General features: G+C 54.4%; 1 protein-coding gene across 1 annotated transcript in view; it reads right to left on the bottom strand.

Moving 5' to 3' along the window:
- Positions 1-6580: 6580 nt before the first annotated feature.
- Positions 6581-25646, bottom strand: part of LOC122381357 (baculoviral IAP repeat-containing protein 6-like) — a 43059-nt gene continuing 23993 nt past the window's right edge. The window contains exons 20-49 of the mRNA XM_043365417.1: positions 24895-25111; positions 24192-24375; positions 23556-23826; positions 23051-23200; positions 22493-22708; positions 22010-22102; positions 21460-21691; positions 20968-21134; positions 20517-20655; positions 20024-20148; positions 18747-18888; positions 18325-18434; positions 17804-18026; positions 17220-17423; positions 16637-16898; positions 15981-16335; positions 15538-15662; positions 14929-15099; positions 14447-14685; positions 13995-14140; positions 13253-13730; positions 12799-12987; positions 11878-12093; positions 11210-11600; positions 10908-11002; positions 10349-10563; positions 9740-9931; positions 8137-9384; positions 7689-7823; positions 6581-7345 (exon numbers count right to left, since the gene is read on the bottom strand). Of these exons, the coding sequence (XP_043221352.1) occupies positions 6968-7345; positions 7689-7823; positions 8137-9384; positions 9740-9931; positions 10349-10563; positions 10908-11002; positions 11210-11600; positions 11878-12093; positions 12799-12987; positions 13253-13730; positions 13995-14140; positions 14447-14685; positions 14929-15099; positions 15538-15662; positions 15981-16335; positions 16637-16898; positions 17220-17423; positions 17804-18026; positions 18325-18434; positions 18747-18888; positions 20024-20148; positions 20517-20655; positions 20968-21134; positions 21460-21691; positions 22010-22102; positions 22493-22708; positions 23051-23200; positions 23556-23826; positions 24192-24375; positions 24895-25111 (7308 nt within the window). The 3' untranslated portion in view covers positions 6581-6967. The remainder of the gene's footprint in view (positions 7346-7688; positions 7824-8136; positions 9385-9739; positions 9932-10348; positions 10564-10907; positions 11003-11209; positions 11601-11877; positions 12094-12798; positions 12988-13252; positions 13731-13994; positions 14141-14446; positions 14686-14928; positions 15100-15537; positions 15663-15980; positions 16336-16636; positions 16899-17219; positions 17424-17803; positions 18027-18324; positions 18435-18746; positions 18889-20023; positions 20149-20516; positions 20656-20967; positions 21135-21459; positions 21692-22009; positions 22103-22492; positions 22709-23050; positions 23201-23555; positions 23827-24191; positions 24376-24894; positions 25112-25646) is intronic.

Here is a 25646-nt window from a genome sequence, read left to right as displayed (position 1 = left end):
GCAGTAATCAAAAATTTTCGTTTTCCGCAGAGATTCAAAGCAAGAGTCGGAAACTGAAGCCAGGTCCGTCAAAAAAAAGACGGTTGCGGTTACGAAATACACGCTAAAAGCAAACTCAATCAATGTGAAATGAATGTGCAATGCATGATAGGAGGCATGGTAGTGACTGCACATTTTAAAGCCCCGACCATATTTTGGTGCACATTTGTGATAAACGTTTGGGTGTGAACCGCATTGAACTAAATTGCTCTTTTGTAGGTTCCTACTAAATGAAAGGTATATACTACCTATATATAAAACAGCTCAATTTCAAGTTAAATAAGGTTATTTATTCAAATAAGTTTTATAGGTAGAAGTCTAAGGACAGTCAACATTCAATATAATGGTAGAGGACCTACATCAAGCTCAACATTAGGCGTATACTGTCCAATACAGAAAACATCCTCATTTGTTTGTGCAGTGATAGATTAGCGTTGAACGTTTACGTCGTACGGCTAGTCAGACACGACCCATCGACAAAGTGTGCGCTGAAACGGGAGGCCGCTGCCACCACACGGAGACAGGACCTTTTTAGGAGCGCATAGCGTGGCTCAAATTAGACATTTTAGTGCGTGCTGTGTTGAACGGATTGGCATTTTACGTTTACTTACTTTATTATATTTCGTTCTGTGTGTCGATAACGTTATAATATTTGAATAGAAGCCGTAACTTCACACTAACTGAATACAAGTTGGTGAAGCTTTCTTGGGTGAGGAGTCAGCAATTATTTTGGAAAGAAAGGAATTCGTCATGTCTGGAATTGGCTGTGCATATCGCCCCAACAAAGCAGCAAAATGATAACACACTCAATTCAAGCTTAGCCCTCGCCGGCACAGGAGGGGGGTTGATGCACCCCCCCCCCCCTATGGTTTATCGCGAATAACTCGCGTACAAAGCGGCCGATTGCGACGAAACTTTCAGTACCCTCGCATTGATCAATTTTACACCTACCCTGAAAATTGTATGACCCTGACCCAAATGACCTTTGCCCTGTGACCTCTTTTCCGAGACCATGTTTGGCCGGAATCGCGATTCGGCGTATGTCGGCTCGCATTAGCCGCGCGTTTGCAAGCTTTTCGTGGTTTCAAACGTTCAAACATGTGATCTGATGTTGCTCCCATGCTTAAGGTGGGTGTCAAGGTCACCTAAAGGCTGCTTACCCCCAGAAGTACCTAATCCTATTTCTCTAACTTTGTGTACGCTTTAGTAGCCGCTAGCCCAGCTCACATACCTGCTGTGGTCATGGTCGCCGCTGTTGGGGTACTGTGGCTCGTGCAAGTCGGCCGGCGCGCTCGTCGCTCAGGGGCCCGTCCGATACTGGGGCGGTTGGGGAACGTAATATCGCCCTCCCTCTGTCGTCTCATCAGAGGACGCAGTAAGCCGGGAGCCGATACTGCGTCACAGCCTAGTCAATTGGCCTCGATACAGCTCGCAGTTGGGATGGGCGAGGCAATAATTATTATCGACTCTGTCAATAGCCAGCTCTCCGATAAAATATGACGATTTCTATGAACTGAACGAGATCTATCAGCGCACTTTGAAACGGCATGTGGTGATGGATATTGTAGGTATGCTCAGCCAAAAGATAGCCACATAATCGGTAGCTCATTTCGCAAAATGAAGCACGCACGCCGCACGGCATTACGGAATATCGCTCATCGAATTTTCGGTAGCATATGTAATGTAAATAAAATTGTAAGAAATGAAAAATACTTCTTACTAAGCCACTTATTGACTGGGGGGGGGGGGGCTTTTTACAGCGTCCCTCCGGTTTTGCCACAGCAGCTTCAAAACCGCTGAACGTAGGTATAGGTTATTGTAGCGCGGGAGCGGTCCCCTCACCTCCTCTCAGGAGCAGCGCTCCGCCGTTGATATTTCCTATAGCATGTAAATTGCAAAAACGTAGTCCTCTGTAACCGCTTTCAGATAGGTCGTTTGGGTTCAGCTAGTAGCCATAAATAAAGATATTTTTCTAATTGAAGCCTGTCACAAATAGCCCCATAGTGTGGGGCTATTTGAGACAGTTTTGGTTGCAAGGAAATTAAAGAAAACTGGTCAAGTTAGAAATAATTCTTTTAATGTCATGCGATTGGAAATTAAAATTTGATTCTGGCATAAAGTATTTCTTTCAACTACAGTTATAGGTATAACCCTTATAATCAAACTTTTCGTTTTTCGTTGGACATACCATTTCGGTCTGATAAAAATTGCATTTATACCTACTTTAAGCTAGGGCTGTCATAATATGATGTAACCCTAAGCTTTAAAAATCACAGGATGATTGTATAGAACCATTTCTAATTCAACGACAGTGAAATTTTTAAATAAAGTTGTTGTGTTTATCTCTGGCGGCGTAAAACATATAGGCCGAAAGTTGGTGGGGCTATTTGAGACAGGCTCGCTACTGCATTAAACACACCGTAATGCATTAAACAAGGGAAAACAGTTTTCAAAGTGGTTGAATGAATGGCATTAATGATTGATTGTTCCGTTGCACATCAACCTGTGAAGAAATAACAGAAAAGGGTCAAACAGTTTTGATTTTATACCGATTTTCATAGAACACTGCATGCTGTATCGAACGGGCGGTTACCGCACTGCATCGTATACTGAAGGCTCACCTAACAGCACGTAGGTATGTATGATAACCCGCGACCGCCTGGGGGGGGTCGGATCCGACCCCCCCTCCGTTTTTCTTGAATAACTCATGAACCGCTTGAGCTATCAACTTGAAACTTCGCATACCTTCTCCCCCATCAATTTGACGTCTCCTGTGCAATTTTTAACCCTCGCCCTGGCAGGGCATTTTTCATAACACGGCCTGGCAGGGGGGGGGGGTCGATGCGACCCCCCCCCCCTCGCGATTGGCTCCTATGGCACCTAGAAACACCAAATTCGGCAGGTAGGTGGGCCCCCTGGAGTTCTCGCCCCTGTGCAAATTTGGTTGCTCTAGGTCAATATTTAGGGGGGTTTTGGGGGGTATAAATGTAAAAATTTCGCTAAAAACAGGTCAAAAGTTTTTCGCTTATAACTTTTGATCTAATTAAGATAGAGCAAAAAGAAAAGCACCAGTGAACTCAGCACGTCAAGGCGCGTCGAATGATATACTTTTTAGCTTGCTTAAGTGTACTTAAAGTTTTTCTTAAATTTTAAGTAAACTTTACTTAATAAATTAAGTTAAAGTTAACCAAATTGCATCATATCGCATATCATTCGATTCGGCTGATCACCAGGAACACAATGGTACCATTTTTTAAGCTCTAGCGTCATTATGTGTCAAGTTATTGGCAAAAACGTCATTTGACCTCAGTTGACCTCATTTGACCTGACCCATGGATAAGTACACCAAACAAAGAAGCACCAAGTGACCTGCTGTTGAGTACTGTGGTTTCAAAGCGCAAAAGTGATAGAACGAAGCGGATATCTCCAGTATTTTCCGAATTTAGTATTTTCCCATAGGCTTAACATTACGACGTAATGACCTCTAACTGACCTCAGATCAGTGACCTCAAAAAACCCGAACTATATGTTATACAACTCGGTGAACTTAGCACATCCTGAAAGTTTGAAGGAAATCAGTGCAAAACTGTGAGTTGGACAGGTGCAAAAAGAAATTTGAAATTTGACCATGACCTTGTACCGGTTTTTCTGACCTGGTGACCTGACCTAAGGTCACCCGGACCTGAAATTTTCAGGTCATATGTAAAAAGGTTGCCCCATAGGCTCTGCCAAATTTGGCGGCGCTGCGCGCCGCCGTTTTTACGCTATCTTCGAAAAACCTTAGGGGGGGGGGTCGCATCGACCCCCCCCCTGCCAGGGCGAGGGTTAAGAAAAAAATTTCAAATTTTTTTTAGATATATCGATTTTAGTGATGTAACTACATGGCGTTTTCAGTCAAAAAATGGTAAATGTTTAAAAAATCGCCAAAAATCGAGGTTTTAAGCAAATTGCAAATTAAGGACATGAAAAGACGCAGCTCAACGAGTTCTTTAAAATGGCTATCTTGGATTTTCCATAAAATGCGTTTTTCACCCCTAAAAATTCAAAAAACTATATTTTTTGGAAAACAGCTAATAAAATCCAAAATTTTGAGAATTTCCAAAAAACCGGAATATATGATATAGAGCTCTATTAGAACATAAGATGTCCCAAATTTCAACTTTCTATCTTGATTTTTGACCCCCAAATTGTAAAAAATAGCTCCAACATGCATAGGGCATGGTGACGTCATAAGCATTTTCGCGAATTAGAGGCAGTTCTGAACATCGCATGTGAAAACAAATGGCACCACTGGATTCCTGGGACAAAGCTCGTCTAGAAAAGTGCATTTTTATGTCAAAAAATAAAAAGTTGAAAAATTGACTTTTTTTTAGCCCTCGTTTAGTTATGTATGGTATAAACGATTTTTTTATGCTTTCAATGCACACTTATCACCAGCACAGTGACTTGGGGTCACATATAACCATTGCCATCGGATTTGGCGTGAAAAATAAGCCATAAAACATGTGTCGCACGCCCATGTAGCAGAAAGTGAAAACCGTGACCTTTCGTGACCTGACCTGACCTTGACCCGTACTTTGTATGACCCCTATACGCACATGGTACCTTCACTAGGTCTTTGAGGTCATTTGTGGTGAGTTTCGAGCAGCAGCTATCGATTCCGCTGTCCGTAAGCCTAATCATGCAAAACCCCTGAATTTGACCTTTGACCTGACCTTGACCCGAAAATTGACCTCAATCTTAAAATCTTAAGAGTGCTTTGGGAAGGTCTCGTAGAGACCTTTCGAACGCCGCCTCGCGGGGCTCGATACGACCATTGGTTCTCGAGATAACAGGGGGGGGGGGGTCGGATCCGACCCCCCCCCAGGCTGATGTGGGTACGGAAATAGTCCAGGCGGTGCCGGGATAAATAACCTTCAATGGTGCCTTCTGGTCAACCAGAGTAGACCGGGGCCGATTACCGACCACGTCAGTGACTGATGAAACACTTTTTATGCACATATTTAGAATGGTAACTAATATCGTCACAAACTGGATTGTTCAATGTGTAAATATTGCTTGCTGCTAAAAGTACCATGAACTCATGGCCGATTCACCGGTGTTTCTTAGATCGAACATTTGGTACACTTTAGGCATATGACGGTAAGTAGGTATTTTCGGATGCATCATGTCACCTGTTTTAGGGCCTTGACATCACTATCATAAGCTGTATTTGGTAAACGTTGAGGTTTGACGAAGTGGGTATCATCGGGATTCTGGGACATTGGGTTACACAATCGTCAGTTACTGAAACTTGTCTGGTAGGTATGCCAAGTTTCAGCTCTCTATCGCCAGCGTGTTCGGAGCTATCGCGAAAAAAAACCTAACCCGCCCCCCCCCCCCCCTCGGCCGGCGAGGGTTGAGTCGATCCTCACTCATAAGCAGGTCTACGAAGCTTTCCCTGCAACATTAGGAAACAGACATCAGGCGCAAAATTTCGTTTCTAGTAACGGTCGTCACTCGTTTACTGGCTATCGCACTTGTTCTTTCTGCATGCAATTCACGTTTTACTATCGCTGTTATAAATCTCCACTATTTCGATCGGTGAGAGTTGCGCGTGGTCTGTCATCTCCGCCCACTCAGAGCAGCCAGCCAGCCCCGTCCCCAAACTGGTCTTACGCACTGGCCGTTGGGCGTTGACCACGCTCGGCCAAACGGTCTCCTTGATCACGAAACTGGATATATCCGCCCCAAACCGGCTGGAATCAGACCGTGAGAGGCTCGGTGTCACTTCTAGCCGGTTAGGGATGGTCAAAGCCTTCAGTCAGCTGCTGATGACGCATCGCCCCCCGCCCCTCCACAGACTTCCCACGACGAAAATGATTACAGTGCGGAACGATCTCACGCTCGACATTGCACGTACTCGTGAGTTGCAAACAGACAAAACGCTGGACTGGGTCTACACCAGATTGAACTGCTCTGCGCCGGTACTGATATAGCAACCGGACAAATGCACCGAATGCAGCCTGCGCCGCACTTCATCGCGTCGGTTTTTTCTCGTTCTATTCATTCTCAGGTGCTCGTGTATTGTGGGTGGGTGTGTTATGGGGAATCGGTTACAGGCAGCTTTTGCAAAATTGTACGGGAACTCAGATTTGTTTTGACCCAGCCGGGAAGTGGTTTTCTTCAACGGTGGCAATAAACTAGTGGCAATAAACTAGAATTATTTTTCTTATTACTTCCAACCAATGTCTATGCATTCAAATTTATAAGAATGGGGCATCTTTCACTACCCGTCCTGGGGCCGTTTGATGTTCTCGGCAGGTATTTGTAACTCGCCCCACCATTTCGATTACCAGTCCGTCCAGTCAGCAACAGTGCCTCGTTCGTGAGTGATCATATGAAGAGGACTAACTCCACCTGCTCACTCTGCTGTCACTCAGAGACGACGTGGGAAAACTCGTACAACCATGAAAGGTCCAGGAGTTGGGCCACCATGGAAGGATGGATGGATTTGAACCAACAGCGCGCCCCCACCTATTACGCCGGATATTAACGAGTCGACACTTGATTAATTGTATTGATTACATTTCCACTGAAGGACATGTGAAGGAAAAACTAACAGCAATCTCACAGTAATTTACCATAATTATCGTCGGCCCGCTCTCCCGTCCCCGGCCCGCTTCTCAGAAGCGCCGCCCACCGCGGCTCGGCCAGGGCACGCGCCCGTCACACGGCTCGCTCTGTTGCGAACAGTGTATTCAGTTGAATCAAGCCAAGCCAACGATCGCCACACCGCATCACTGCCGCTGCCGGAGCGGCCTCTGTTGGACACCGTCCACTCGCCGGGCGGCCGCGCCGGCCCCAGTCCGACCGCCGAGCGTCCTCCCGCCACTGTCACACACACGCGCACACGTCACGCCGCCCGAGTCCGCGCCGCGGGCGCTGGTCAGCGGCCCGCCGCCGCCTCCTCCCCGTTAGCCTGAGAGCCGCCCGAGGCAGACTCGGCGGCCGCAGACACTGACGCCGCCGCCGCCGCCGCCGCGCATTTGACCTTTTCGATGACGCCGGCGGCGCTGGCGGCCGCGTCCTCGGTCAGATCTTGGATGGCGTTCAGACCGGCCGGCCGGCCGCTGGGAGACAGGCCCACTGTGGGCTTCTCCTGACTGGCGGGCCCGGCGCCGACAGAGGAGACCACTCCGGAGTCCGGGCCGGTGGCGGCGGGGGCGGGGGCGGGAGACGGCGCCCGGTCCGGCTCCAGGACCCCCTCCAGGTCCGGCGGCGGGCGCAGTTTCTTCAGCTCTTCCTGCAGAGCGGCGAAGTGCGACTGGCGAGGGAAAGAATGTCGTCAGGCTGACGGCCTCAGTGTTTACTATGAAATAGCGAACTGGGATGTAGCGGCGCTTCATAGATCACAACAGTATTTCCCATCTCACTCGTAAGCAGAACAGTCCTTTTGCGATAAGGTGAAAATAAAATAATATCGCAAAGCTCCCACTACCAGTCAGAACGAAATAATATGTAACCTTGTCGAAAAGAAATCCATAATCACCCTATAGACACAAAAACTATCATTCTGAAATGCATTCAGCATGAACAATATCCCGTTCGACCCGGTCGTCCACCTAATAATCAGCCCCCTCCTGCTATCCCGGCGGGCTGCAGCTTACCTTGAGCGCCTGCAGTGAGACGTGCAGCGTTTTGGAGGAGCGCCGGTCGGTCGCGTAGCCTTCCATCTCCGTGATCCAGCCCTGCACCTGGTCCACGATCTCGTGCCGCTTCAGGTAGAAATGTTTCTCTATCACCTGTCGACGTCGGCCGAGGATGTCAGAAGTGACAGAGTTAATTTGCTACAGCACGATCGCACTGACGTGGGCTAAGAAAAGGGCTAAGAAAGGGCTAAGACGGTCATATAGGTGTTTTTTCATAGCTGAAAAACGACATAAAAATGTTGACAGGCAGTTTGACCATTAACTGATTCTAGAATTACAGTACTCTATTCATTTGGTCACATGGCTGTGAAATACGCTATCGGCTACCAGAATGAACTATTCCAACCCACTTGTCATGCCTCCAGCTTTCCCTTCCCTGCGCCCACCCCGTCCCCCACGAACGCACCTCCTTGAAGCAGGGGCACGGTTTTCTGATCTGCTCCAGCATGGCCCAGCGGACGGTCGCCTGGCGAATGTTGGCGTCGTACTCCCGACTGCTTTGAGTCCCGCTCGGTGTGCCGCGCGAGCGCTCGTAGCCCGGCTCGTTAAAGTACGGCTCGGCCACCAGAATCAGCGACTGGATGGAGACGAGAACTTGCAGGAAGCTGCTCGTCTGGGGGCTCCACTTCTCCTCGGGCCGTCCATGCCAGGTGTTGAGCACGGACAGACACACCTTTCCGTCGTTGTAGAGATTGGGGTTGAAGCGCACCGTGTTGCGTCCCGTGGTGTCCAGGTTGATCAACATGGGCGCGTTCGGGTAGTCGTAGGGGAAGTAGACGTCAAACAGGAAGCAGCCGTTCGAGTAGGGGGTGTCTGCCGGCGCGGTGATAAGAACCTTCATCAGGTCCAGCCGTCCCAGGTCGACACGCACGAACACGGAGCTGCTGAAGCTCAGCGGCAGACTGGTGGAGAGGGTGACCGTCTCCTGCGCTAGCCGCTTCATACGAGCGGGATGCGAGCGCTCGCCGGCGGCCCGCATCGTCGACTCGAAGTGGTGAGACACCACGAACCGCGTGCCTCCATTGGGGTTCTCCACGATCATCTCGTGTGTGTCAAACTGCAGTGGTTTCATCGTCTCCAGGTAGATGTCGTGCAGGGAGCGGACGGCCGGCGCGGCGGCGGCGGTGGCCGGCGCGCTCGGTCCGGCCGCCGTCGGGTCCGGAGCCGCCACGGCCACCTCCACCAGCCTCCAGGTGTGCTGGATGTTGTGCAGCAGGCGCGCCAGGCCGCCGTCCTCCTCCTCGCGCGGCCAGCCGCTCTTGGCCGCCTTGTCGGCCTTGCGCGTCTTGCTGGACTGCAGGTGGGAGGTGTAGGTGTCCACCACCTGTCGCATGTTGGCCAGCAGCGGCGCCACCTGTGCCAGCAGCGGTGTCAGCTGCCGGCTGGTGGAGAAGGCGCGCAGCAGCCGCAGCACGGCCAGGTACAGCGGCACGTGGCGAGCCATGTCCAGCACCGAGTCGTTGCGCAGGTACGAGCACACCGCGGTCAGGATGTTGGACTCGCGCACCCGCTCGGCCAGGCCGTCCGGCAGCAGGTCGGTCGGCTCGGCCGGCTCGGTGCCGTCCGAGCTGGAGCTGCTGCTACTGCTGCTGCTGCTGCCGCTGCCGCCGGTACCGGCACCGCCGTCACCGGGATTGATGTAACTCGCCAGGGTCTGTCGGGGAAGAAAACCGGGCACAGTTAGCTTCGTCGAAACATCAGACAAACAACATGTTCGTGTGTCAGGATTGTAAAAGGCAAATTAAGCCTCAAAACAGCGTAAATATTTAACGTGCTAAATGTTAACATAAAAACGTTGCGAAGCTTGAATTGAAGACAATTGCTTTATCAGTAATGGGCCACCTATAAGAATAGTAAACGCTTGCACATAACGTGACAACCCTGACGCATCCAGACGGACTGGTAGCCCTCCCCGTGAAATGCCCACTCTTCCATACCCATTCCACAAGACAAATAGTCTTTACTATCATCGGCCCTGCCCACAGTACCCCTCTTCCGTTCCCACTGACCTGTATGAGCCAGGTGACCTGTTCCTCCTCGGACTTTTGCCGCAGCATGGCCTGCTCGACGTTCCACTTCTGACTAGTGCTGCCGGTACCGAAGCCGGTGCCTTTGGCCCAGTACTGGTGAGAGCGGTCGTCGCCGGCCCGCTGCGACTGCGCCTCCGAGAGCAGCTGGTTCCGAGTGGTCGCCAGGATCAGCTGGCCGACAAACCGGGTCACAGATAGGTCATTGAGTCAGGTTACCACGTCAGGTCGCATAGGTCAGCTCGTGAAGTCAAATAACCTTCAGTCTTTTTTACACCATGCCAGGTCGACACCATGGACGTTAGACAGCAACTGACTTTCTATCTTCTGAGAGCAACAAACGACCTAGTAGGTACCGTCACTGCATTCTCGTCTCCTGACAGCGACGCGCATATTCTCCGCTCTTTGTCTGAATGCTACACTGATCTCACCTGGTACTCCAGCGCGGGCAGCTGTACGGGGCCGTCTCCGTGTGACTGAGCACAGTCCGTACTCCGTGTCGCTGATCTCACCTGGTACTCCAGCGCGGGCAGCTGTACGGCCGTCTCCGTGTGACTGAGGACAGTCGGTACTCCGTGTCGCTGATCTCACCTGGTACTCCAGCGCGGGCAGCTGTACGGCCGTCTCCGTGTGACTGAGGACGGCCGTACAGGCCAGCAGGAAGTTGACGGCGCCGATCTCCAGACAGCGCCGCCGCAGCAGCTGCCCGTCGTCGGTGGTTAGCTGAGTGGCATCCAGGAGCCGCTGCATCAACTGGAACGGGTAGAGCGGCAGCTCGGCAGAGCCCGGCTGGCGCAGAATCTCGTCTGGGGGAGGCGAGACAGGGGTTAGAGACGGGTGGAGATAGAACGGTCAGACATGGGTCGAGTCGCAGGCAGAAAAGCAGACGGGACAGAGACAGCCGAATCTGTCTAGCATTCGACTATTATGCCCATTAATCATATTTGCAGACATTTATGCAGAAGATTAAGCCAAGTTTGAAGTATCCGACACAAAGTAATCATGATGCAAGGCTATCAGATTATTCAGTGAAATAATCTATCGTCGATAATTCTTTATCGGCAATTTTTGACAATTTTGAACAGTTTCGTAGACAGTGTTGCCGAGCCGTTGCACTATCCCATGACCCTGGGTTGTAACGAGTACTTACTTCCGTCACCATCATCTGTGACGCCCAGTGACAGCCGCAGCAGGTGACGGGCGGACACCTGGTCCTGCAGCAGCAGCTCGGCGTACCCCGGCAGTCTGAAGTACACAGACAGACAGTCAGACAGGCCAGAAGATATCCGGTAGAATCCTCGACCGATACAGGAACACCCATCCGTCGTCAATATATCACGGTCCAATGGAGATGCACCCCCCCCCCCCCAAATGTCCTCAACCCTCCCGGGAGGCCATCTCACTAATAACCCAGGCCCTTCTACGTGACATCTTCCCATCCTGACCACTCACCGTAGAAAGAGGCCGAAGCAGGCGATGCTGTGCGGGGACATGACGGGCACCAGGCCGGCCGAGCCGCCGGCGCCCGAGGTACCGCCGGATCCCCCGCCGCCGCCGCCTCCGGTCAGCGGCATCAGACCGCTGACGTACTCATCCTCCTCGGGCTGGTCCACCTTGACCCACTCGGCGTCAGTGAGGTCGGCCGGCGGCGGCCGGTCGGTCCGCCCGCCGCCCGGAGCCGGCGGCGGCGCGCCACCCTCGGGGAACAGCAGCGGTAGCGTGCCGGCCAGCAGCGCCAGACCGCCCTCGGCCGCGAACACGGAGAGCACCGAGGGGAACACGGGAGCGGCCAGCACGGCCGCCGCCAGATCGTCCGCGCGGCGGCTCGGCGAGCCCGACCCGCCTGAAACGGGAGAACAGAGGGACTTAGCCGGAGTGCAATGCTGATTGACAAGACACAAACGCAGCACTGCAACAGGCGAGGAACCGGGCACTGGTTCCGGGGCAATGCAGACTGGACGCCAATTATTTGATCGACAATAACTACAGTAAAAATTAAAATATGATCCAACAACATGACTTGGTGCCCATCAGAAGCACTCGATTACGAACATACCGTCACTGACACACCACGCGCGATCACCGCCCTCAGAGCCGCAGTCAGCCCCAGTGCCGCCTACCTTGCGTCCGCGCGGCGCCGTGCTGAGCGCCGCTCCTCTGGCGCACGGTGAGGCTGACGTAGGGCGACTGGGCGGCGGCGGCCAGTCGCTCCGAGCGCACAGTCAGCACCTGGCTGAGGCTGGCCGCCGGCGGCAGCGGCTGGTCGCCCAGCTGGGCGTCCACCAGCTCGTAGCGGATCTCCGGCGCGGCCGGCGTGGCCGGCTCCGGCAGACAGTCTGAAACAAGGACACGGAGGTGTGTGATGGTTGCTCTTGCTAGTGCACAGAACGACACAATGAAGGCCTGGCTACACTATGCGTTTTCTGCGTGCGTTTTTTTGCGGGTTTGCCTAATTTCGTTCTATAAAAAAGTAAGAAATAATATAATTTTTACATCAGTTATATGCAGAAGTTAATATAACTCTTATATTAACTACAATTGAATATAAAAAACATCACAAAAACGCAATAGGTATCGTTTATTTTTCTAGAAAGATATTACGCAAAACCCGCAAACACGCAAAAAACGCACGCAGAAAACGCATAGTGTAGCCAGGCCTTTAGTCGAGTGGCGATCACAGAATTGCTAGTTTCATGCCTAACTTCCGCAAAATTCTGCAGTCTCACGCCTTCGCACTTCATGTCCACTGTCCAGCCAATGGAAACGGAACACCAGGTTCTTGGATAACTCATATAAATAATCCTATCAACAACCATAACACCAAAATTACGAAGACGTATTTTCTGTTTACATGGCGACTCGGAGCTCGAACGGTATCGGTACACATGCTCTTCCAGAAATCACCCCAACCCCTACACAATCGAGTTCCAAACATTGTGAAGTTTGCCGCCACCCCTCCTCCAACAGTCATCAACCTACCAACTAGCGTCCCAGACACCATCAATTACTACCGCCTAGGCTTACCATTCCCTAACACTGACCTGCCGTCCGTCGTATCCGTTTTCCGTACTTCTTCTCCTTGATGACTTTGTAGAGCACCGGAGTGCCTGTGGAGCCGCTGGGGTCGGCGTCTGCTGCCGTGGCCGCGTTCGCCTGGTTCTTCTGGTCCTTATCCGCACGCAGCGGTGGTGGATCTTTGGAGCTGGAGGCGCCGTCCGAGCCCTCCAGACCTGCAGCGGGTAGCGTCAGGTTAGGTCAGGTCGGTCAAGGTGCATTATAATGGAGCTAGACATTAGTCATATCACGGTACATATGAAGGGAGATGCGATGTAGGTCAAGATCGCTCAGTGTCAAAACCCAAGACAGCAAGAACTGTGCAAGGAGGAAACCCGCAGTTAAAGTGCTTCTCAGTCCCAACTATCCCTTTCTCATCGAAATGTGAAAGTAGGCCCTGAACCCAGCCTTCCTCTCCCGTCGCCCCGCCCCATCACCCACCGAGAGCAGTCTGCAGCACGGTGGCCACGGTAGCGTCAGTCCGGAACACCAGCAGGGTATCTGCCCAGAGGCGGGGGTGCTCCAGGGGCCAGAGTCCTCCGGCGGCCGCCGGCAGCGGGCCGGCCGGCGGCGCGGCGCGCAGCAGCACGCTCACTCGCTCGCCCTCCAGCAGCAGCCGCAGCACCAGCCGGCGCGTGAAGCCCTGCAGGCGCGGCCGGCAGCCGGCCGGAGCCTCCAGCCGCGCGGCCAGCACGTCACACACGGTGGCCGCCAGCCGGCGCTGGTTGGCCGGGTGGCCGTGGCAGCAGCGTGCCAGCAGCCGCAGCAGCTCCGTCTCCAGGGCGGCGGGACGAGCCGGACGGGCCGTCAGCAGACGCACCAGACTCAGCCAGTAGACGGAGGCGGTGTCGGAGGCCAGCCAGTCGCGTACACGCGGCTCCCAGCAGGCGGCGCTCAGCAGCGACAGCAGCGCCGGCATCTGGGGATGGAGGGAGGCGGTGAGTTAGTGACGCTGTACCGGCGGTGGTGGCAGGGAGGTCACACCTAGCATTCGGCAGTTAATTAAGCATATTATTCGATAACGAACGTATTAAGTGATCAGTTGTCTTCACCCTCACCTGTTATTAAAAGCAAAGCATGGCCAGGTTTAAATGAACGTAACAATTTGGTATAAGAAACCAATCAAGAACCAAAACGCATGACCCAGGTCCTGATTGGCAACTCTGAGGTGCCCTGTGCTGACCTGGGACCCCGCGCTGGGGGCCTGCAGCGTCGCCCCGCCGCCGCCACCGCAGCTCTGTTTGTCCGTGTCGGTCAGACTTTCGTCCAGCTCCGCCGGCTGCTGATCGGTTACGGCGCTGTCCAGCCCGCCCATCTCGGCACAGCAGTCTGCAATAAATACGTAATGTAGTTAGCATCGCGCCAGGTCACGCAACCTAAGACGCGGACACGGCCATTCCCAAGAGAAACAACCGCAGTAGGCAAATCAAACATATCAGACGGGAACCCAATGTGAACATAAAGCAAACCTGTCACCCGCCGCCACCCATAGAAAGTGAGAGGCAGCAGTGATCATCGGGGTCCCAAAATCTTGTCCCAGACGCTTCGTCGCCCTATCACAGACATGTCTACCCCCCCCCCCCCCCCTTACCCTCACGCGTTTCCCAGCTCTCTCTGTCTCTCATTCGCCCGTACCGTGCACGGCCTGGACGAGCACGGCATGCAGCAGACCGGCGTCCACGGCGTGCGCCACGGCCGCCGGCGCCTGCAGCACGGCGGCCAGAGTGGCCAGCTGGCCGCCGCCCAGCTCCAGACGCTCGGCGGGCAGCAGCCGGGACGCCGCCGCCGCCGCCGCCGCCTCGTCAGTGGCCGCCGCGCCGCCGTGCTTGGCGTCATCGGTGACGGACGCGCACGCCTCCGCCTCGCGATCCTTCCTGAGGATCGGAAAGGCAAAAGAAAGGGGTTAGCACGTAGAAGCTAAGTGAAAAGCGGAACAAAAGAGCAAGTTCAGCAACGCTACTCAAATTAAACATTAGGCTAGTCTACCGCCGATATAGGACTCCTAAGTAAAACGGCACACATCGCTTGCACTCGTCTAAAGCTTTGTTCACATATCGACAATCCGATATAACACCATTCTTAACACGTCCCCCGCCGATCGGTACGCCATGTCTGACCTGTCGTCGGTGGCGTTGGCGCCGTCTCCGGGCAGCACCAGCACGCCCATGGTGTGTAGGAGGGGCCGCAGCAGCGCCGGACGCAGGTGGCACAGGGCGCACAGCACCCAGTCGAGGGAGCGCTTCAGTGCAGAGTCGGCAGACAGACGGCTGCACCAGCCGTACACAACACTGTAAGAGAACACGGAGCAGCGTTAGCAGGAGTACAGTCAGTGTACACCATAAACTGAGGTACGTACAGGCCGACAGACGGCTGCACCAGCCGTACACAACACTGTAATAGGGAACAAGGAACAACGTAAACAGATCAGCCATCATACTGAAGAAGGCATGGAGAATGGGGAACCGTCTGAACGGCCGAACATCATGCTGTGGGCTGTAGCGGTGGCAGGGAAAACAACGAAAACAGGCAATAATATTCTGTGTTAAATGTTTCAAGAAAATTGTGAGTATCGTTTTAACTTCCAACAAGTCCATAGCAAAGCTACGATCAATCGAATAACTAGCATGCCGACAAGACGACCACATATGATCTTGCTTCTACAGGTAGCTGATGGACTTGATAAAATAAGTCTGAGTAAGACCAATGACTAGAGCCACGGTACTTACGTGACTAGATCGGCCGGAATCAGCTGCTGCACCTCCTCGCGCCCCATGTCGGCCACCGTCCAGAGGATGGCCGCTATACAGTGCACCATCACAGGGTGCAGTGGGCCCAGCGGCGGCGACGAATCCTGACGACCGAGAAGCGCGGAAGGCGTTAAGAGGGTGGGCGGTGCACACTCAACGGATGGCTGCTCGTTGACGGCGGCTGATCGGCGACAAAGGTAGAAGAGTAAATCGACAGACTACTGTACGTAATGGGCTTGATATACCGGAGCAGCTAGTCAAACTAATAGAAGTTACTATTAAATGACGACTAGCGACAGCATTAAGTACACTCATAGGACGCATAAATCATCACAGAACGCCTAAATGATCGGTAACAGTTAAAGCAAAACATATCAAATTGAAAATTAAAGGCAAGCACACTGCCCTCTGGTCGCACTCACCGCTCCCAGGGCGCCCTCCCGCAGCCAGGTGAAGAACTCGAACACCCGGTTACCGATGAACTGATCATCAGTCGTGGCCAGCTGGTAGAGCAGCCGCACGGGCTGCCGTCCTCCGTCAGCGGGCGGCGGGCGGCGCAGCAGCTCCCGCACCAGCCCCAGGCCCAGCTCGGGCTGGTGGCGGCCCAGCAGCAGCAGCAGACGGACGGCGCGCCGGGCGCTCTCGGCCGACCGGGAGGCTGCTGTCAGCAGCGCGCGGCTGCGCTCCAGCAGCCGCGGCGCCGCGCACAGCCGGTCCAGCACCTCCGTGTCGGCGGAGGGCTGCAGCGCGGCGTCCAGCAGACGCAGCCACAGGTGGCTGAGGGGGGAGAGAGCGGTCAGAGATCCGGTGGCTGACAGATGGGCGTCACAGAACGCAGAAAACACAGCAACCTATATTTACAGGTAGTTCATACAGCAACGCAGAAGACAACGTAGGTGGCTGCCGATAGTACACACAAACAACACTGATCAACAAAATGATGCATAAAAAATGATACATAGCCATAAAACAAATGCAAAAGGAATCGAATCGCATCAAACGTTCAACGTTACCAAGTGTAGCCCGTTAGCAGTCAGCTCTCAAATTTTCCATCCCCAGTTCCCGCTGTCTCACTCACCACTCTGCGTTAGCCGCCGCCTGATCGCCGCGCAGTGCCAGCGCGGCGCCGCCGAATGTCGTGGCCGCCATCAGTCGCAGCTGCGACAGGCCCAGGTTGGCCGAGTCGGCCGGCCGGTGCAGGCGCACCGTCACCTCGGTGGCCACTGTCGGCTGCGCCAGCTCGATACCAATGAAGGTGAGGCCGGCGGTCGGTACAGAGGTACAGACGGGCGCCGACGGTCCGCCGCTAGTTACCTCCACGGTCACCGCCGACGGACACGCTGCGGGAGGGAGAGGCATGGTCAGATTGGAAAGGTAGCGGGTCAAACAGGCTGAGAGAGCGGCGAGTAAGACGTTTAGGCTGTGGTGGACAGGGAAGCCGATAGGCACGGGTCACAAACATTTAAAGCAAGTGCGAGATCGTTTTCTAACCTGTAAAAGGACAAATGAGTCTGAAATGTATCATACAGGTGAAAGAAAACTGAGAGCTTGCACGAAGACATCCCAGTATGTAGATTCACTCCCTACGGTACTCCCTACCGTTTCTCCTCCGCCACTGCCCGCTTCATCCCACCTCGCCACCTGTCTGTCCGTCTACTCACTGGCCAGTGAGCTGCAGTGCGGCTGAAGATGCACCTGGTGCAGCAGCACGGCGCACGGCAGACGCACGTGCAGCTCCACTGTGCGCTCCAGCGGCGCGTAAAAGTGGTGCGACCAGGCCGGATTTCGGCTGCGCCGGTGCGGCGCCGTCGGCTGTACGAGCACCTCCGGCTGGAGCGCCATCGGACTGCTGCACGTGATCGTACCTGGAGACGGGAACGGGGGCAGTTAGATGAGGGCGAGCTGGAAAACGATTGTCACCATAGACCGGGAGGAACGGAGTCAACCCAGACACAGGCAGAGGCGGCGAAAGTACTTGTCTGATTAGCCAGTTTGGGTCACACATAGACAAAAGAGACAAACCGTTGCCGGAGAAGCTCACTAAAAGCGAGCACAGCCGTTCATCCGCCAGCAACCTATCGGCTCAACCAATCAACTGTGTCTGTGTTTGATCTTATTACCTCTTGCTCGACGCTACTTCCATCACCCGGTATCCGGTTTTCTGCTCACTCCCCACCTCACCCCCCCCCCCCCACTGACTACCGAGTCCTCCCACCTTCCTCCCCTCCCGTCCCCGTTGACTCACTGAGCGGCGCCACATTGATCAGGCCGTCGGCGTCATTGAAGAGGTGCTGCGAGACGGGCGGCGGCGCGGCGCCGGGGCCCGCCGAGCGGCGCATCGTCAGGCCGCCCGACGAGGCCGGCCGCCGCTGCCGCTGGCTCAGGTAGCGCAGCATCAGTCCGGTGACACCGCCAGACGGCGGCTCGGCCACCGGGCGGCAGGAGAGCGCCGCGTTCTCAAACACCGCCTGAGGCAGAACGGGGCATTGTGGAGGTCATCACTAGGCGCTGACGGATTGCCGCAGCCCGTATGTGAACTAAGTCATGGACCACGACACCTGATCTTCAGGTCAGTGACCTACATGGGTCGTAAAACGTCTATGTTTGGTGCGTCAGGTACAGCAGATGGCCAAAAAAGTTTAGCAAAACTAGTAGCATACTGTTTTATTCAATACACATGCTACTAACTGCCTTGATTTTGTGTTGCATTGCTTGCGTCGAGACACATGATTTTGTAGAGCGTGTGTCCTGGCTCGGTGGACCCACCTCGAGGCCTCGGTGTCGAATCATGGACGCCACGCCGCTGGAGCTGGACAGAACCTTCAGGAAGAAGCCGAGCAGCAGCGGCGAGATGCGCAGCGGACTGCCACCGGAGCCTGGCCGAGTACACGATAATGGTAGGGGTCAGCATCATAGTGCAGAGGTCAGCATAGTGCAGATGTCGTACATCGTAAATAGACATCCGGATGATTGACTTAACTAACGGTGTTCTAAAATGATAGCAAACTTTTTCAGTTCAGATAGACGTTGAGTGTTTCACCGCAGCCATATCCAGCCTGGAGCATGTTCTACATGACATCCCAGTGCGCTAGCCGCTGTTCCCAAAAATTCCTCCCCGGTCGAACACCTCTTCCCTCAGCCCCAGCCCTACTCCACCCTCGCCGTACCGCTCACCCCCACCCACTCACGCGTGGCCAGGTAGGTGACTGTGGCACGGACCAGCAGCCGTCCGTCCGAACAGTGTGCCACCAGTGTACCCAGCAGGTCATCCAGAGCGTTCACCAGCGCGGCGCCCGTGGTCTCGCCCTTCGCGCCGCTGCTGGTGGCGCTCTGCGGGGAAGGGCAGATGTTATCGTACCATATTATCGCTACTATGTTACAATGGTGGGTCGCTGAAAAAAAAAGTTCGACCGAGCCTGTTTGTCAGTATGTGAGTGAGTTTGTCCAAGCTTTTTTGGACCTGGAGTCAAAATGGGTGTACCGATCGGGACCAAAGTGGTACCGTTCGACTCGTCTCCGGCGAGGTAAACTTTTGGTGCTGGCGTCGGTTCGCTCAGTGATTCGTGGCACACGCTATTCCGCTTCAAAGTTTCGGTGACACGAATTTTTTTGTCAAGGCTACAGGTCAACCCGAGGTCACGGACAAAGCCACACTGGCGGGACACATCGGTAACACCTTGAACCAGTTTCCAGGGGAGTCACCGTCTACGAGGGGTGCAGGCTGCACGTGCTGTGGGCGGAAAACCGTTTTGACGTGAGGTCCTCTGGCACAAAGAAATTTTGAGCTATCAGCCTCAAAATCGGTTCAATGGTAGTCCCAGGCAAGGCCTTCAAAATAGTGCACATTTGGTTGAAATAAACTATGTGGTGCATGAGCTATGCACGTGCAAGCCGATTGCACCCCTTCGTACGCTGCCACCCCTGCAGGGTAAACGGCAGCTCTAACTGGTTCAAAACTTGCAGGTCATAAGAAGAATACATTGAGTCATGACATTCCGGCGAGATATCAGATAATATCCGAGGGGTGCAAGCTGCGCGTGCGGGGGGCGGATAACGGTTTTGACGAGGGATCCTCTGATCCCAGGAAACGTCGAGCTAGCGACACAAAAGTCGGTACACTGATAGAGCTAGACACACGCTAAAGGGTGCCATGAAAATGACTGCACTGGGGTGCCTGGAACATGAACTATGCACGTGCAGTTAATTCATATCTTACTGTAGGTAGATATCCACACCAATCACGCGTGCTTTCAAGCATTTTTGGGATGTTTCGGTTGGTTTCAGGTTCAGTCCAAACTCAGTCTGGGTTTCGGTGGTTTTGCCCGGTGTGTGCCCTCAGTACCGTTCCTCCAATTCTGGCCCAAGGCAACGCAAGAGCGCTGCCGGCATCTAGTTTTAGAAAGGTAAGTAGCGCAAGAATACTTTATAACTGGATGGGTACTGGGTAGGCACCCCTGTCACTCACCGACGCCTCCTGCGTCTGTCCGGTGCCCTGGTCGCCGGTCCGCTGCTCCTGAGCTGAGGCCGGCGTGGCCGTCACCAGCGCCGCCGAGCCCAGCAGCTGCTCCACGATCGCGGCGTTCTCCAACACTGTCAGCGGGGCAGCAGAGACGAGTGGGGTTCAGAGGCGGGGTATGGAAGCGACGGTAAGAAGTCGGTGAGCGAGGCGACGCGACAATGAGCATACATTCAATGTTCTTAATATCAATTCTGCTCTCCATTAAAAATTTATCGGTCGGGCAGAAGGGGCTAGACCTTTCATAAGCTGCAAGTAGACAATCTGAAATAGGAAGTCGAAAACGCGTTCATGAGAAGCTACGATTATTTCTGAGGGCCAATGTCTGTATCCACCGGATATGAAACAATCTCAGGTATTTTTTTTTTTCAACTGGGTTTAGTTCTAAAACCACCCCCAGGCCTAGCACAACTTAAATCTGTCCACATGGCGTTCCTCTCACCTCTATCGACGACCAGCTGAGCCCTGACGGCCTGCCGCGCGGCGGAGCCACCGGAGCCGGAGCTGCCGGAGCCGGCTCCGGCTCCTCCCGAGGAGGCCTTCAGTTCGTCCGTCTGAGGCGGCGACTGGGTCTCCGTCGTCTGCAGACAAAGGATATCGGCGATGTCAGTCACTGATACAGCGATCGCGACCGCTCAACAGTCAACATCCTTTGAGAAGTTTGCAGCCAGAAGGCAAGTAGCACATACAGCTACAGTAATGTTTTATCAACATAAATAGCCGTACACTAACATTTATAAAGCAGTGTTACGAAGTCACGTCAAGTCCCGTACAAACAACTTCAAGACTGACATCCCTACCACACCCGATCCACAGAAGAGATATCCGACAGCATACATTCACAGACAGACGGAGCAGACGGCAGACACAGGGCCCAACAGCCCGTCCCTCACCGTCGCGGCGTGCTGCGCCGTCGAGAGCGGCACCAGGACGAGCAGCGAGGCCAGCCTCAGCAGCTCGACCAGCAGCGTCTCGGCCAGCGACTCTGGCGGCGCGCAGTCGGGGCCGCGCGTGGTGCGAGCCTGGCCGGCGGCGGAGAGGTGACGGTGCACGCAGCCCACTGAGGAGGGAGGCGGGGGAGGGAGGGTTAGAGTGGCAGGAGTATTGGAGATGTATTACTCCAATTGCCGGTAGGTCTGTTGAGTGTGAGTGCAGCAACGATAGGCGAGGGATGACTTAGCGTGTGCAAACTTATCAGCCAGCAATCGCAAAATTACAAGACATAAGCAATTACATAATTGATCATTGACACATTTATAAATAAACTATTGACACAGAAGCTGATATACGCACACCATCTCTATGAAGCTTGCCGAACGATGAATCGTATACCCCTCCTGCCCTGGTCCTCCAGCATCAGATCTTCCAACATATTTCACACCTACCTATGACCTGCACCAGGCCGACGATACTGCCGAGCTCCGAGCCCGGATACACCAGCTGCAACATCCTCTGCACGAGCTTGCAGTGAGCGTCCAGCGGAGTACCCGCCTCCGGGAAGCCGGGCGAGTGCGCCGCGATCCAGAGCAGCTCGAGCAGCATGAGTCGCGCGCTGTCCGAGGCCGAGAGGAGGGTGCGCAGCAGGGCGTCGAACCACTGACACACGGTGGCTCCGCACTGCCGGACGGGGGGGGGGGGGGAAGACACGTCACGTGGTGTGTTGGGGGGGGGGACGGGGTGACACGGGGGGAGACGAGACGATACATGGTGAGGTAGCTCGAGTGTTATGAATCTTATGGGCGTGGAGTAGCTAGGGGGTGACATAACGCAGCTAGAAGCGATGGAGTACCTGGGGGACAAAGCCCTGACATTTTACTATGTAATAGCCAAAACCTAACAACAAGAACTAGTGCCAAGACCGTGTAGCCCAAGCGCGTGTGAAGCAGCACACTGTCTCCCCACACCAGCAGCTGTGGCGGGGCGCGGGCCTCTCACCTCCTGTTGGCCCTGGCGGCCGCTCACTGACTGGGTGAGGAACAGCACCAGCACGTGACCCAGGGGCGAGGCCGCCTGTACCAGCTCGTGACTCTGTGAGGAGCAAGGCGGGGGGTGGTCAGGCACGGCTATACGATAATTCGGACATGGAATCAGTATCGAGTACACCGCAAGAAACTTGGTATTATTTGAGCCAGAAATGAGGTATCGTAAGCATTGTGTTGGTAGAATGTAATTGCACGCATTCACTAAGCCCGAATCTTCCTTCACTCTTGAGAGGTCTGATCGCCGATCAAATTACCACAAGCATATGATTTCTCGCACCCAGCGTAGATACTCAAACAATTGAATATAGACGCAAGAAACCGCAGCCAATTCCGGACAGCTGGTATCCAACCATGTCAATCATCTGAGTGACCAGACTGCACACGCCTGATACTATGCTGTCCGCCTCCCCTACATGCCCTTCTCCCCCTCACTCACATCGAGTGCCAGCTCGGCGGCCCGGGCGGAGGGCGCCTCGGGACTGGCGCGGCCGGTGAGCGCCTGGAAGAGCAGCGACCAGCCGCGCAGTGTGAGCCGGCGCGCGCTGCGTACCGCCTGCAGCAGCAGCGGTGAACTCCGGTGGAAGCCGGCCGTGCCCGGGCAGTCCAGACTGAGCCACAGCGCCAGCAGCGATTCCACCCACTCCGGACATGCCTATAGGGGAGGGGAGGGAGGTTAGGGGTCGGTGAGATGGTCAGACACGACAGAGACAGAGAGAAACGGTCAGTAGAACGGCTAGTTATAGATGCTCATACAAAACGCAGAAAGCTTGCCGAGCAAATAAGTTAGATTGAATTAATCAATAAATATCGGTAAAAATCGAATTTAAAAACTCCGACATCATCAAGCCGACATGGGGTCATATGCTTGTCTGAAACACGGTCTTGCCACATCAAACGAACCCTCATTCCACCCTGATTCCCATCCTCTACTTCAAACCTTTTTCCTAAATCCAGCAGCTCACAGAGCTCCAGCACCGACCACCACCCCGCTCACCGTGTACTGAATGCTGGTCAGGATGGCCGCCACGGCGTCCGCCACCATCTCCTGGCCGTGAGCCGGCTCGTCAGTGGGCGCCGCGGCCGGCGGCTCGGGAGGCGGCGGAGCCACCGTCGGGGGTGAGTAGGTGCTCACCGCGCGCAGAACCTGACGGGGGGCGGTGGGAGGTCAGATGCCAGATGGGAAGGCAAAGGGGCAGCGGATAGTAGGGTGAGTCCTCTCAAATAGCGGATCAGATATGCCCAAAAATGCGTGCAACAATAATCTACTTTAAAATAATTCTACAACAGCGCATACAAAAGGCATTTACACTGCACATCATCACGAAAAATAATTGATGCAGGTTCAAAAATAAGTCGACTCCCGCTGAATGTTTTAAACAGGCACAGCATTGAATTTATTTACGTCATCGTTTCCACGACAGACAGCTGCCGGTACACAACATAAAGTCAGTAATCCTACCGTTTCCCACCGCGCCCCTTTCCTCTCCGCCTGGACGTACCGTGCTGGTGTGCAGGGCGGCCATCTTCCTCAGCCGCAGCTCGGGCCAGGCGGTGAGGCCCACCTCAAGGCGCGCGTCGGAGGCGGCGCTGGACCCGGCCAGCTCTCCTGCGGGCGGACCGGCCGGCGCGCCGCATCCGCCGGCCGCCTGCAGCATGTCCAGACAGGAGGCGGAGCCGCCGCCGCCGGCCGAGGAACCGGCGCCGCCGCCGCCGCCGCCGCCGCCGCCAGAGTGAGACAGCCAGCTGGAGCCGAGCTTGCCCAGACCGGGGCTGAGGGAGGGGGGGGGATGTCAGACGGTGATGGACAGACACACGGAGTCAGATCAGAAGAGCTGGATTGCACACCTTGTCACTTCGCCAAACCTTGATGCCATTCAGTCAGGCGATGCGCAGCTTAACCTTAAAACCTGGCATGAATAAGTACAACGCGATGTGTTTTATGTGAACGCAAAGCGAATCCGTTTCCATGAGCTCAGAGGACATTTATGGGGTCAGAGTGAGCCTAAGGTCACAGCACATTAACTCACAGAGTTGCAAGTGCAGGTTCATCAAACTTATGTAGGACTGGAGAGTGATGTGGTAGGAAGGAGCCCGCTAGCTTGCAATACGGTTGCCAGTGACCCTATCGAACTCACACAGAGTTGGAGAGTGACCAGGAGCCGCCGGGCGCGGGGATCAGACCCCACTTGACGGCGTCGGACGGCAGCGGCGGCTTCTTGTCTCCCAGCGATGCCTCGAAGATGTCCACCACAAAGTCGTCCAGCATCAGCGGGTCGCCATCGTCGTCTGACTCGACCATCGGCGGCAGCAGGCACACGCCTAACAGGGGGCGAGGGCGTGAGTATGAGCGGGTGAGGGAGCAGGGTGGCTACAAGTCAACACTAACACTCACTGCCGACCTACTAGGCATTCACCAGTGCGAAGACCCTGGGAAATACTAAAGTAATCAGGGTTACGGCCGAATCCAAGAGTTTTCTATGTAGTTATAACCAGGCAGTGCATGACCAATCAGCACAGTCGTAGTCTTCTACAACAACAACAACAACAAAACACATTTATTAAACATAAAATGGAACTAAGCAAATAGTCCAGGTGGTGGTGCAAAAGCTGATGCTTAAATCGAGGCACCACCACCTGGTAACGTAAACAGAATAAATGAATATGGTCCAAACCACGGCCGCGGAGAGTCAGGTCGGCTGCCGCGACAGTTGGCATTGATAAGCGGTGATAGCGGGCCGGCGCCAGTCCACCGAGACTCCATCCGGAGCCCTTGTCCACATAAAACCACAGTTCCCGCCCCCTTCTATAGCCTGCCACCACCTCCACCCTCACACGCACCTTCCTGTGACGCATCCGAGTACAGCTCTCCGGCCGTGTCAGCCGTGGTGGCCGGCCCCGCCGCAGACGTGGACGGCACGGCCGGCAGGGACGAGCCGCTGGGTCCGGAGCCGGATGTGCCGGCCGCCGCGGCCGACAGCGCCGGGAACGGGAAGAAGGAAGAGAACGGGGCGCTGCCGCCGTCCGCCGAGAACATGTGCACCTCCAGCTTGTCCGACTGTGGGCCAGAGTTGGGGGAGGGTGTTAGTGGAGGCAGCGCAAGCGAGACGACACAGAGAGCATGAATGCAGAAAGCCCCTCTCTTAACCCGCGCACCGACGGGGGTCTGCGCCAACTTAGTACCGACGGGGGGGGGCGGATGACCGCCCCCCCCTGAGATCTCGAGAACGAAGCAAGATAGCGACAAGCGGTAAACGGCATCGGATACGCACGGTCAAGATCTACAATTTTTACTAAGGTCATTTTCAGGTCAGGTCAAAGATGACGTCACAGGGGTCGAAAAAGTCAAAATGGCGGCGCTAGATATGGAGAGAGTTTTTCTCGAATAACTTTCGAATTAGTCAAGATATGAACAAACTAAGGGCATCATCGTGATCCTCTCGTCAATCCGCATCGAATGATATATATGTTGACCTCGAAAGGTCAAGGTCAAAGGTTGACCTCAGGTCACGTGACCTCGAGGTCATCATGTATATCATTCGATGCGTCTTGACGAGCTGAACACAATGAGACCATCCACGCGTCTGTATCTT

Source organism: Amphibalanus amphitrite, unplaced genomic scaffold (assembly GCF_019059575.1).
Source record: "Amphibalanus amphitrite isolate SeventyFive unplaced genomic scaffold, NRLGWU_Aamphi_draft 000119F_arrow, whole genome shotgun sequence".
In the NCBI taxonomy this organism is placed as follows: domain Eukaryota; kingdom Metazoa; phylum Arthropoda; class Thecostraca; order Balanomorpha; family Balanidae; genus Amphibalanus; species Amphibalanus amphitrite.
Note: the sequence above shows the minus strand (reverse complement) of the source record. Positions and strands in the feature narration are given on the sequence as shown.